The sequence below is a fragment of the Oncorhynchus mykiss genome, chromosome 8 (genome assembly GCF_013265735.2).
Source record: "Oncorhynchus mykiss isolate Arlee chromosome 8, USDA_OmykA_1.1, whole genome shotgun sequence".
In the NCBI taxonomy this organism is placed as follows: Eukaryota; Metazoa; Chordata; class Actinopteri; order Salmoniformes; family Salmonidae; genus Oncorhynchus; species Oncorhynchus mykiss.
The window spans coordinates 86,740,915-86,754,239 of record NC_048572.1 but is presented as its reverse complement, the minus strand read 5'-3'; the positions used below and the strand labels follow the sequence as shown (position 1 = coordinate 86,754,239).

The 13,325-nt window shown below is 48.1% G+C and overlaps 1 protein-coding gene across 3 annotated transcripts in view; it reads left to right on the top strand.

Moving 5' to 3' along the window:
* Positions 1-13,325, top strand: part of abca4b (ATP-binding cassette, sub-family A (ABC1), member 4b) — a 133,651-nt gene that overhangs the window by 9,547 nt on the left and 110,779 nt on the right. For all 3 annotated transcript variants that reach the window (XM_036986622.1, XM_036986623.1, XM_036986624.1), the window contains 4 exons: positions 2,835-2,974; positions 3,991-4,118; positions 6,425-6,622; positions 13,166-13,255. In XM_036986622.1, the coding sequence (XP_036842517.1) occupies positions 2,835-2,974; positions 3,991-4,118; positions 6,425-6,622; positions 13,166-13,255 (556 nt within the window). The remainder of the gene's footprint in view (positions 1-2,834; positions 2,975-3,990; positions 4,119-6,424; positions 6,623-13,165; positions 13,256-13,325) is intronic.

Genomic DNA, 13,325 nt, shown 5'->3' with positions numbered 1-13,325 from the left:
CTGTCTCCCAGTCTCATCCCTCTCTCCCTCTCCATCTCTGTCTCATCCCTCTCTCCCCCTCCGTCTCTCAGCCTCATCCCTCTCTCCCTCTCCGTCTCTCTCATCCCTCTCTCCCTGTCTGTCTCTCAGCCTCATCCCTCTCTCCCTCACCGTCTCTCAGTCTCATCCCTCTCATCCCTCTCTCCCTCACCGTCTCTCAGTCTCATCCCTCTCTCCCTCTTGTATCTCAGTCTCATCCCTCTCTACTTCAACATCTCTGTCTCATCCATCTCTCCCTCTCCCACATCATCTCTCAGTCTCATCCCTCTCTCCCTCTCCCTCATCATCTCTCAGTCTCATCTCTCTCTCCCTCTCCCTCATCATCTCTGTCTCATCTCTCTCTCCCTCTCCCTCATCATCTCTCAGTCTCATCTCTCTCTCCCTCTCCCTCATCATCTCTCAGTCTCATCTCTCTCTCCCTCTCCCTCATCATCTCTGTCTCATCTCTCTCTCCCTCTCCCACATCATATCTCAGTCTCCTCCCTCTCTCCCTCTCCATCTCAGTCTCCTCCCTCTCCCTTATCATCTCTCAGTCTCATCTCTCTCTCCCTCTCCCTCATCATCTCTCAGTCTCATCTCTCTCTCCCTCTCCATCATCATCTCTCAGTCTCATCTCTCTCTCCCTCTCCCTCATCATCTCCCAGTCTCATCCCTCTCTCCCTCTCCCTCATCATCTCTCAGTCTCATCTCTCTCTCCCTCTCCCTCATCATCTCTCAGTCTCAACCCTCTCTCCCTCTCCGTCTCTGTCTCCTCCCTCTCCCTTACCATCTCTCAGTCTCATCCCTCTCTCCCTCTCCCTTACCATCTCTCAGTCTCATCCCTCTCTCCCTCTCCCTCATCATCTCTCAGTCTCATCCCTCTCTCCCTCTGCCTCATCATCTCTCAGTCTCATCCCTCCCTCCCTTTTCCTCATCATCTCTCAGTCTCATCCCTCTCTCCCTCTCCCTCATCATCTCTCAGTCTCATCTCTCTCTCCCTCTCCCTCATCATCTCTCAGTCTCATCTCTCTCTCCCACTCCCTCATCATCTCTCAGTCTTATCCCTCTCTCCCTCTCCCTCATCATCTCTCAGTCTCATCCCTCTCTCCCTCTCCCTCATCATCTCTCAGTCTTATCCCTCTCTCCCTCATCCTCTCTGTCTCATCCCTCCCTCCCCTTTCCTCATCATCTCTCAGTCTCATCCCTCTCTCCCTCTCCCTCATCATCTCTCAGTCTCATCTCTCTCTCCCTCTCCCTCATCATCTCTCAGTCTCATCTCTCTCTCCCTCTCCATCATCATCTCTCAGTCTCATCTCTCTCTCCCTCTCCCTCATCATCTCTCAGTCTCATCCCTCTCTCCCTCTCCCTCATCATCTCTCAGTCTCATCTCTCTCTCCCTCTCCCTCATCATCTCTCAGTCTCAACCCTCTCTCCCTCTCCGTCTCTGTCTCCTCCCTCTCCCTTACCATCTCTCAGTCTCATCCCTCTCTCCCTCTCCCTTACCATCTCTCAGTCTCATCCCTCTCTCCCTCTCCCTCATCATCTCTCAGTCTCATCCCTCTCTCCCTCTCCCTCATCATCTCTCAGTCTCATCCCTCCCTCCCTTTTCCTCATCATCTCTCAGTCTCATCCCTCTCTCCCTCTCCCTCATCATCTCTCAGTCTCATCTCTCTCTCCCTCTCCCTCATCGTCTCTCAGTCTCATCTCTCTCTCCCACTCCCTCATCATCTCTCAGTCTTATCCCTCTCTCCCTCTCCCTCATCATCTCTCAGTCTCATCCCTCTCTCCCTCTCCCTCATCATCTCTCAGTCTTATCCCTCTCTCCCTCTCCGTCTCTGTCTCCTCCCTCTCTCCCTCTTCCTCATCATCTCTCAGTCTCATCCCTCTCTCCCTCTCCCTCACCATCTCTCAGTCTCATCCCTCTCTCCCTCTCCGTCTCAGTCTCATCCCTCTCTCCCTCATCGTCTCTCAGTCTCATCCCTCCCTCCCCTTTCCTTATCATCTCTCAGTCTTATCCCTCTCTCCCTCTCCCTCATCATCTCTGTCTCATCTCTCTCTCCCTCTCCCTCATTGTCTCTCAGTCTCATCTCTCTCTCCCTCTCCCTCATCATCTCTGTCTCATCCCTCCCTCCCCTTTCCTCATCATCTCTCAGTCCTATCCCTCTCTCCCTCTCCCTCATCATCTCTCTGTCTCATCCCTCTCTCCCTCTCCCTCATCATCTCTCAGTCTTATCCCTCTCTCCCTCTCTGTCTCAGTCTCCTCCCTCTCTCCCTCTTCCTCATCATCTCTCAGTCTCATCCCTCTCTCCCTCTCCTTCACCATCTCTCAGTCTCATCCCTCTCTCCCTCTCCGTCTCTGTCTCCTCCCTCTCTCCCTCTCCCTCATAATCTCTCAGTCTCATCCCTCTCTCCCTCTCCCTCACCATCTCTCAGCCTCATCCCTCTCTCCCTCTCCGTCTCTGTCTCCTCCCTCTCTACTTCAACCTCCCATCCTTTTCTCTATTACCACCAAGAAGAACATGTGTCTTTTAGACTCAGATGTTCTGCTGGGTTCTCCATGGTTCTGTGCTTTAGACTCAGATGTTCTGCTGGGTTCTCCATGGTTCTGTGCTTTAGACTCAGATGTTCTGCTGGGTTCTCCATGGTTCTGTGCTTTAGACTCAGATGTTCTCCTGGGTTCTCCATGGTTATGTGCCGTAGATTCAGATGGTATGCTGGGTTATCCATGGTTCTGTGCTGTAAACTCAGATGTTCTCCTGGGTTCTTCACGGTTCTATACTCAATTGTCTTGGTTGGTTCTATGTTCTGCGTTTTAGACTGGCGCGGTTCTGGGCTGACTCCAATGAGCTGTTGTTCGACGACCCAGAGTTCCAGCAGTTGGGTCGGCTGTGGGAGGACATGGCCGTCATGAACAACTTCATGGACACCATCTGTAACACACCAGAACAGATAGCCGGTACTGACAATCACCCTGCACCACTATGAGTCCAGGGATGTATTTATTAATGCTGTAGCAAACCGTAGAAAAACATTACAACAAACAAGTCCAGGTTAGTTACAACAAACAAGTCCAGGTTAGTTACAACAAACAAGTCCAGGTTAGTTACAACAAACAAGTCCAGGTTAGTTACAACAAACAAGTCCAGGTTAGTTACAACCCGTTTTGGCTGTTTGCTTCTGTTTGGTTCTGTTTGGAATACACCTTCAATCCTCCTCTTCCTCTCCTGCAGTATACACCTACTCTTCCTCTCCTGCAGTATCCACCTCCTCTTCCTCTCCTTCAGTATCCACCTCCTCTTCCTCTCCTGCAGTATACACCTCCTCTTCCTCTCCTGCAGTATCACCTCCTCTTCCTCTCCTGCAGTATCTACCTCCTCTTCCTCTCCTGCAGTATACACCTCCTCTTCCTCTCTTCCTCTTCTGCAGTATACACCTCCTCTTCCTCTCCTGCAGTATCACCTCCTCTTCCTCTCCTGCAGTATCTACCTCCTCTTCCTCTCCTGCAGTATACACCTCCTCTTCCTCTCTTCCTCTTCTGCAGTATACACCTCCTCTTCCTCTTCTGCAGTATACACCTCCTCTTCCTCTCCTGCAGTATACACCTCCTTTTCCTCTCCTGCAGTATACACCTCCTCTTCCTCTCCCTCAGTATCCACCTCCTCTTCCTCTCCTGCAGTATCCACCTCCTCTTCCTCTCCTGCAGTATACACCTCCTCTTCCTCTCCTGCAGTATGCACCTCCTCTTCCTCTCCCTCAGTATACACCTCCTCTTCCTCTCCCTCAGTATCCACCTCCTCTTCCTCTCCTGCAGTATACACCTCCTCTTCCTCTCCCACAGGATACACCTCCTCTTCCTCTCCTGCAGTATCTACCTCCTCTTCCTCTCCCACAGGATACACCTCCTCTTCCTCTCTTGCAGGATACACCTCCTCTTTGTTCTCCCTCAGTATCCATGTTTAATTCCTGTTCCAGGTCGAGGTCTGAAGATAGAGGATATCCTGAAGGATGATGAGATGTTGACAGCCTTCCTGCTGAGAGACGTTGGCCTGTCAGAGTCTGTGGTTCATCAGCTGGTCAATGCTCAAGTCCGTCCAGAACAGGTATATAGGAAGAACAGGTAGAACTAATAACTAGGGAGATAGTGCTCTGTTTCGCTGTTGTTTCAGTCCTTTGGACTGGCTAGAAGGAAACATGGGTATGTTGTTGTTTCAGTCCTTTGGACTGGCTAGAAGGAAACATGGGGATGTTTTTGTTTCAGTCCCTTGGACTGGCTAGAAGGAAACATGGGGATGTTGTTGTTTCAGTCCGTTTGGACTGGCTAGAAGGAAACATGGGGATGTTTTTGTTTCAGTCCTTTGGACTGGCTAGAAGGAAACATGGGGATGTTGTTGTTTCAGTCCTTTGGACTGGCTAGAAGGAAACATGGGGATGTTTTTGTTTCAGTCCCTTGGACTGGCTAGAATGAAACATGGGGATGTTTTTGTTTCAGTCCCTTGGACTGGCTAGAAGGAAACATGGGGATGTTGTTGTTTCAGTCCGTTTGGACTGGCTAGCAAGAAACATGGTGATGTTGTTGTTTCAGTCCTTTGGGCTGGCTAGAAGGAAACATGGGGATGTTTTTGTTTCAGTCCCTTGGACTGGCTAGAAGGAAACATGGGGATGTTGTTGTTTCAGTCCGTTTGGACTGGCTAGAAGGAAACATGGGGATGTTTTTGTTTCAGTCCCTTGGACTGGCTAGAAGGAAACATGGGGATGTTTTTGTTTCAGTCCTTTGGACTGGCTAGAAGGAAACATGGGGATGTTTTTGTTTCAGTCCCTTGGACTGGCTAGAAGGAAACATGGGTATGTTGTTGTTTCAGTCCTTTGGACTGGCTAGAAGGAAACATGGGTATGTTGTTGTTTCAGTCCTTTGGACTGGCTAGAAGGAAACATGGGGATGTTGTTGTTTCAGTCCTTTGGACTGGCTAGAAGGAAACATGGGGATGTTGTTGTTTCAGTCCGTTTGGACTGGCTAGCAAGAAACATGGTGATGTTGTTGTTTCAGTCCTTTGGGCTGGCTAGAAGGAAACATGGGGATGTTTTTGTTTCAGTCCCTTGGACTGGCTAGAAGGAAACATGGGGATGTTGTTGTTTCAGTCCGTTTGGACTGGCTAGAAGGAAACATGGGGATGTTTTTGTTTCAGTCCCTTGGACTGGCTAGGAAGAAACATGGGTATGTTGTTGTTTCAGTCCCTTGGACTGGCTAGAAGGAAACATGGGGATATTTTTGTTTCAGTCCTTTGGACTGGCTAGAAGGAAACATGGGGATGTTTTTGTGTCAGTCCTTTGGACTGGCTAGAATGAAACATGGGGATGTTGTTGTTTCAGTCCCTTGGACTGGCTAGGAAGAAACATGGGTATGTTGTTGTTTCAGTCCTTTGGGCTGGCTAGAAGGAAACATGGGGATGTTTTTGTGTCAGTCCTTTGGACTGGCTAGAAGGAAACATGGGGATGTTGTTGTTTCAGTCCTTTGGACTGGCTAGAAGGAAACATGGGGATGTTGTTGTTTCAGTCCCTTGGACTGGCTAGAAGGAAACATGGGGATGTTGTTGTTTCAGTCCTTTGGACTGGCTAGAAGGAAACATGGGGATGTTGTATTAGAAACAACTTTTCTGAAGCTTTTTTGGGGACACGTTTCTGTCTGCAACGTTTGTTGCTGTTAATTTAACTCATCCATACTGGGACAATAAAATAAAATGCCAAATAAAATGTAATCTGACCATGGTCTTCTCTCTCTCTCTCTCTCTCTCTCTCTCTCTCTCTCTCTGTGTCTCTCTGTCTCTCTCTCTCTGTCTCTCTCTCTGTCTCTCTCTCTCTTCCTCTCTGTGTCTCTCTGTCTCTCTCTCTGTCTCTCTCTCTCTTCCTCTCTGTGTCTCGCTGTCTCTCTCTCTCTGTGTCTCTGTCTCTCTCTATCTCTCTCTCTCTCTCTCTGTGTGTCTCTCTGTCTCTCTCTCACTCTCTCTCTCTCTCTCTCTCTCTCTCTGTGTCTCTCTGTCTCTCTCTCTCTGTCTCTCTCTCTCTCTCTCTCTCTCTCTGTGTCTCGCTGTCTCTCTCTCTGTCTCTCTCTCTCTCTCTCTGTCTCTCTCTCTCTCTCTCTCTCTCTCTGTGTCTCTCTGTCTCTCTCTGTGTCTCTCTCTCTCTCTCTGTGTGTCTCTCTGTCTCTCTCTCTCTCTCTCTGTCTCTCTCTCTCTGTCTCTCTCTCTCTCTCTCTCTCTCTGTGTCTCGCTGTCTCTCTCTCTGTCTCTCTCTCTCTCTGTGTCTCTCTGTCTCTCTCTGTCTCTCTCTCTCTCTCTCTCTCTGTGTGTCTCTCTCTCTCTCTCTCTCTCTCTCTCTCTCTCTCTCTCTCTCCCCGTCTCCCCCTATGCAGTTTGCCCACGGTGTTCCAGACCTCCACTTGAAGGACATCGCATGCAGCCAGGCTCTTCTGGAGAGGTTTATCATCTTCCCCAGCCGGAGAGGCATGTACGGAGTACGTAACGCTATGTGTGCCCTGACACAGCAGCGCCTGCAGAAGATAGAGGACATGCTCTATGCTAACGTTGACTTCTTCAAGATCTTCAGACTGGTACGACATGATGGATGTCTTTCCTAAGCTCTATCTGTCTGTATCAATCTGTTTTACTCTCTCTCTCTCTCCTTTAGTGTCCCGACCTTCTCTAGCTCTTCTCCCCCTCTCAATTCAATTCAATTCAATTCAATGGCTTTATTGGCATGGGAAACATGTGTTAACATTGCCAAAGCAAGTGAGATAGACAACATACAAAGTGAATGTATAAAGTGAAAAACAACAAAAATTAACAGTAAACATTACACATACAGAGGTTTCAAAACAGTAAAGACATTACAAATGTCATATTATATATATATATATACAGTGTTTTAACAATGTACAAATACTCTCTCTCTCTCCTTTAGTGTCCCGGCCTTCTCTAGCTCTTCTCCCCCTCTCTCTCTCTCGCTCCTTTAGTGTCCCGACCTTCTCTAGCTCTTCTCCCCCTCTCTCTCTCTCCCCCCTTTAGTGTCCCGGCCTTCTCTAGCTCTTCTCCCCCTCTCTCTCTCTCTCTCTCTCCTTTAGTGTCCCGACCTTCTCTAGCTCTTCTCCCGCCCTCTCTCTCTCTCTCTCTCCTTTAGTGTCCCGGCCTTCTCTATCTCTTCTCCCCTCTCTCTCTCCCCTTTAGTGTCCCGGCCTCTATCTCTTCTCCCCCTCTCTCTCTCCTTTAGTGTCCCGGCCTTCTCTATCTCTTCCCCCCCCCCCCTCTCTCTCTCTCTCCTTTAGTGTCCCGGCCTTCTCTATCTCTTCTCCCCCCCTCTCTCTATCTCTTCTCCCACCTCTCTCTCTCTCTCCTTTAGTGTCCCGGCCTTCTCTATCTCTTCTCCCCCTCTCTCTCTCCTTTAGTATCCCGGCCTTCTCTATCTCTTCTCTCTCTCTCTCTTTCTAAAATATTAATGTCCATTCTCTAATGTTTGCAGTTTCCACAAGTGGTCTTTAACTCAGTCCTGAGGCACCAGCAAAAATAGTATTTTCATTTATCAGACTTTAATTTATCTGCATTTCCAGCCCTTATATTTATCCTCACAATTAAGTGTTTTACCATTTTCCTTTCTGGACAACCGGGGCACTAAACAAATCGTTTTTACGTGTAGAACACAAAACAATTAGCCATAAACGTTAACTTTTATGAGTTTTATTGACAAATATCAATCCAAAAAATAAGGTCCGGCAAAACTAAATTCTGATGAAAATATATTTATATGAAAGTACAGAAATTGTTTGCTCAGTGGGAAATGAATATCCAACTAGTCAGTGGCCACTTTGTGGAGTTTAGACAGTTTGTGACAGTGACTATATAAGCGTATTATAGACACTATGTCCTGGGATTTACTATGATCTCATATGTAGAAGCACCCCCCCCCCCCCCCCCCCCCCCCGGTTTTCAACGGTCAGGCCTGGTCATCTGCCAATACAGCTGTTGACAGGCTCATGTACCCTATTTAGATATACCTATTAGAAGGAGACCAGAGAGGAAGGTACATGGTAACTAGTAGCACCATGGCCATGCTGATATAGACCTACTGGTAGCACCATGCTGATACAGACCTACTAGTAGCACCATGCTGATATAGACCTACTAGTAGCACCATGCTGATATAGACCTACTAGTAGCATCATGCTGATACAGACCTACTAGTAGCATCATGCTGATACAGACCTACTAGTAGCATCATGCTGATATAGACCTACTAGTAGCATCATGCTGATATAGACCTACTAGTAGCATCATGCTGATATAGACCTACTAGTAGCATCATGCTGATACAGACCTACTAGTAGCATCATGCTGATATAGACCTACTAGTAGCATCATGCTGATACAGACCTACTAGTAGCATCATGCTGATACAGACCTACTAGTAGCATCATGCTGATATAGACCTACTAGTAGCACCATGCTGATACAGACCTACTAGTAGCACCATGCTGATATAGACCTACTAGTAGCACCATGCTGATATAGACCTACTAGTAGCACCATGCTGATATAGACCTACTAGTAGCATCATGCTGATACAGACCTACTAGTAGCATCATGCTGATACAGACCTACTAGTAGCATCATGCTGATATAGACCTACTAGTAGCATCATGCTGATATAGACCTACTAGTAGCATCATGCTGATATAGACCTACTAGTAGCATCATGCTGATACAGACCTACTAGTAGCATCATGCTGATATAGACCTACTAGTAGCATCATGCTGATACAGACCTACTAGTAGCATCATGCTGATACAGACCTACTAGTAGCATCATGCTGATATAGACCTACTAGTAGCACCATGCTGATACAGACCTACTAGTAGCACCATGCTGATATAGACCTACTAGTAGCACCATGCTGATATAGACCTACTAGTAGCATCATGCTGATACAGACCTACTAGTAGCACCATGCTGATACAGACCTACTAGTAGCATCATGCTGATATAGACCTACTAGTAGCATCATGCTGATATAGACCTACTAGTAGCATCATGCTGATATAGACCTACTAGTAGCACCATGGCCATGCTGATACAGACCTACTTACCAAATGTTTTTGTTTTGCTATCCTACCACTTTACCTGTTTCTCTTCACTTCCTCTAATCCTTCCTCCTCCTCCTCATCCTCGTCTTCGTCCTCATCCTCTTCCTCCTCCTCCGCCGCCTCCTCCTCAGCCGCCTCCTCCTCAGCCGCCTCCTCCTCAGCCGCCTCCTCTTCCTCCTCCTTCTCCTCCTTCTCCTCTTTCTCCTCCTCCACCTCCTCTTCCTCCTCCTCCTCCGCCTCCTCCTCCTCTTTCTCCTCCTCCTCCTCCTCCTCCTCCTCCTTCTCATCTTTCTCCTCCTCCTCCACCTCCTCTTCCTCCTCCTCCTCCTCCTCCTCTTTCTCCTCCTCCTCCACCTCCTCTTTCTCCTCCCCCGACTCCTCCTCTTTCTCCTCCTTCTCCTCTTCCTCCTTCTCCTCTTTCTCCTCCTCTTCCACCTCCTCTTCCTCCTCCTCCTCCGTCCTTCTCCTCCTCCGTCCTTCTCCTCATCCTCCTTCTCCTTTTTCTCCTCCTCCTGCTCCACCTCCTCCTCCTCTTTCTCCTCCTCCTCCTCCGCCTCCTCCTCCTCTTTCTCCTCCTCCTCCTCCGCCTCCTCCTCCTCTTTCTCCTCCTCCTCTTTCTCCTCCTCCACCTCCTCTTTCTCCTCCTCCTCCACCTCCTCTTCCTCTTCCCCCTCAGCCTCCTCCTCCTCTTTCTCCTCCTCTTCCTCCTTCTCCTCCACCTCCTCTTCCTCCTCCTCCTCCGCCTCCTCCTCCTCTTTCTCCTCCACCTCCTCCTCCTCCTCCTTCTCCTCCTTCTCCTCTTTCTCCTCCTCCGCCTCCTCCTCCCCTTTCTCCTCCTCTTTCTCCTTCTCCTCCACCTCCTCCTCCTCCTCCGCCTCCTCCTCCTCCTCCTTCTCCTCTTTCTCCTCCTCCTCCGCCTCCTCCTCCACCTCCTCTTCCTCCTCCTCCTCCGCCTCCTCCTCCTCTTTCTCCTCCTCCTCCACCTCCTCCTCCTCCACCTCCTCCTCCTCCTCCTCCTCCTCCTCCTTCTCCTCTTTCTCCTCCTCCTCCACCTCCTCTTCCTCCTTCTCCTCCACCTCCTCTTTCTCCTCCTCCTCCGCCTCCTCCTCCTCTTTCTCCTCCTCTTCCTCCCTCATCGTCCTCCTCCTTCTCCTCTTTCTCATCCTCCTCCACCTCCTCTTCCTCCTCCTCTTTCTCCTCCTCCTCCTCCGCCTCCTCCTCTTTCTCCTCCTCCTCCTTCTTCTCTTTCTCCTCTTTCTCCTTCTCCTCCTCTTTCTCCTCCTCCTCCTCTTTCTCCACTTTCTCCTCCTCCTCCTCCTCCTCCTCTTTCTCCTCCTTCTCCTCCTCCCTGTAAGGCAGTGGTATTCAAACTTTTTCTGTAGGGACCCCATTTTTTTCTGAAAGAATTTCTTGCGAAAACACCCTACCCCAAATCTAATCATAACCTTCAATTCATGACATTTTCATCTCTAGATTTCCCCTTTCCTTTCTTATCAAAGTTCAAAGAAACCAATAAAACATTTACTCAATTAACCATTTGTATATTGTCCCATAAAATAATCTGTACTCCTCATTTGTTGTCACAAAACAAAAACAAAAAAGTATATGTTTTATTTTTGATGACACCACTGCAGCTCTCCCACAACCCCACTAGGGGTTACAACCCCTACTTTGAATAACACTGCTCTAAGGCCTCTTGTCCTCCTCCTCTATTTCTCATACTTCTCTTACTGTCCTCTCTCTCTTTTATACCCCTTCTACCCCCCCTCTGTCAGGGTTCAGTCCCGGGTAGAGTCTCCCCTCTCTCTCTGTCAGAGTTCAGTCCAGGGTAGAGTCTCCCCTCTCTCTCTGTCAGAGTTCAGTCCCGGGTATAGTCTCCCGTCTCTGTCTGTCAGGGTTCAGTCCAGGGTAGAGTCTCCCCTCTCTCTCTGTCAGAGTTCAGTCCAGGGTAGAGTCTCCCCTCTCTCTCTGTCAGAGTTCAGTCCAGGGTAGAGTCTCCCCTCTCTCTCTGTCAGAGTTCAGTCCAGGGTATAGTCTCCCCTCTCTCTGTCAGAGTTCAGTCCCGGGTATAGTCTCCCGTCTCTGTCTGTCAGAGTTCAGTCCCGGGTATAGTCTCCCGTCTCTGTCTGTCAGGGTTCAGTCCAGGGTAGAGTCTCCCCTCTCTCTCTGTCAGAGTTCAGTCCAGGGTATAGTCTCCCGTCTCTGTCTGTCAGAGTTCAGTCCCGGGTATAGTCTCCCGTCTCTGTCTGTCAGGGTTCAGTCCAGGGTAGAGTCTCCCCTCTCTCTCTGTCAGAGTTCAGTCCAGGGTAGAGTCTCCCCTCTCTCTCTGTCAGAGTTCAGTCCAGGGTATAGTCTCCCCTCTCTCTCTGTCAGAGTTCAGTCCCGGGTATAGTCTCCCGTCTCTGTCTGTCAGAGTTCAGTCCCGGGTATAGTCTCCTCTCTCTGTCAGGGTTCAGTTCGGGGTATAGTCTCCAGAAGGCAGGTGACTGGCTCAGCCAGGTTGGCATGGCGATAGAGTGATAGCCTCTTGGCCTATTTCCCTAATAGGATTAGTTAATGAGTTAGGCAATGCCCCCTCCCTCAGCTCACTCAGAGAAACACACTAAGAGGTGACTGGGCCATACACCTAGAGACAGGGTCATGTGTCACCTATAGGGAGAGGAGATACATTAGAAGATATACTTTTATTTGATTGTTAGTTCTGCAATATGTAGTGCAAAATGTTTTCTTTCTGGTTGTGGTTGTTGAAGTTCACACTGACACTGGTTTTCCATCCCTAAAATGGCCTTACCTAAACGGTCAGCCTAAGAATTTTCTTCACAGAAAAACAATAACCTGTAATTAGCATCAATGACTGTAATTTCCTCAATATTGAAGAGATAGTTTGAGATTTAGTCAATGAAGCAATTTATCTACTTCCCCAGAGTCGGATGAAAAGGAACAGCATGCTAACTGTTCCTGTAGAGGTACAGGCATTGCGCTAACGCTAGTTAGCATTTGCTTGTGAAACTACCTCTAATTCTTTCATACTGGACTCAGACACATACAAGTGGTGCTATTCTATTACATCTAGCAATATTCCTAAAATCATACTTGTTCACCCAGCAAAGCTGCCATCAAGGCAAAGGGTGGGTACTTTGAAGAGTCTAAATTATAAAATATATTTTGTGTTGTTTGACACTTTTTTGGTTACTACATGATTCCATATGTGTTATTTCATAGTTTTCATGTCTTCACTATTATTCTACAATGTAGAAAATAGTAAAAATTAAGAAAAACCCTTAAATGAGTAGGTGTTGTGAAACTTTGGACTGGTAGTGTATATTAGTACACACGTAACAACGTAGTCAGTTCATGTTTATCTTGACTAAATATCGACACTCTCTCATTTCCCCCCAATACAAAAACTCCTCACTTGCTTAGTAATAAGGATGTGTTTTAACATGGACAGAGTAAACCCTCTCGCTTCACCTCTTCCTCTCTTTTACTAGTTTGTTCTCTCAACCCGTAACCCTTAACCCCTCCCTCCCTCCCTCCCTCCCTCCCTCCCTCCCTCCCTCCCTCCCTCCCTCCCTCCCTCCCTCCCTTCGTTCATTGAAATGGAAGTGTAAGGATAGATAGGTCATAGGAAGCATGTAAGATGTTTGTGTTGGCGTTCTCTGTTTCCGTAGTGACTCTCTGTGGCATGTCAGTGGCCTTGAAGAGCCAGTGTTAATTAAGGGGCTTTTCCTTTAAAGTCGTAAAGGTGAAAGAGTATGAGAGTATAGCACGTTGATTCAGGCCTAGTCAGTTATCTTTGCATGATTTTAAACATTTTAACCGAATTAAAAAAAACAAATGAAATCAGACTTCATTCAAAAGGGTTTTATAACATCTCAAAGTATGCAAACGTTATTTTTCATGTATTTGACAGGGACAATGCACATCTCATCAATATTTCTGTAAATGTGCCAGCCGGCTAGTTTTCATCTGTAGTCCCAGAGATGTGACTATTACCTGTCCAAACTGTCTTTTCCCAGCTGCCCCGGGTGTTGGACAACCACACGGATGGACCAGACCTACGCTACTGGGGGCGTGTTCTAACCGCTGTATCAGAGAAGGTCCAAGTGGTGAGTCATCTATCATATGTCTTTCTGTTATCCTCTCTCTCTCTATTTATATTCTCCTCCTTCTCTGTCC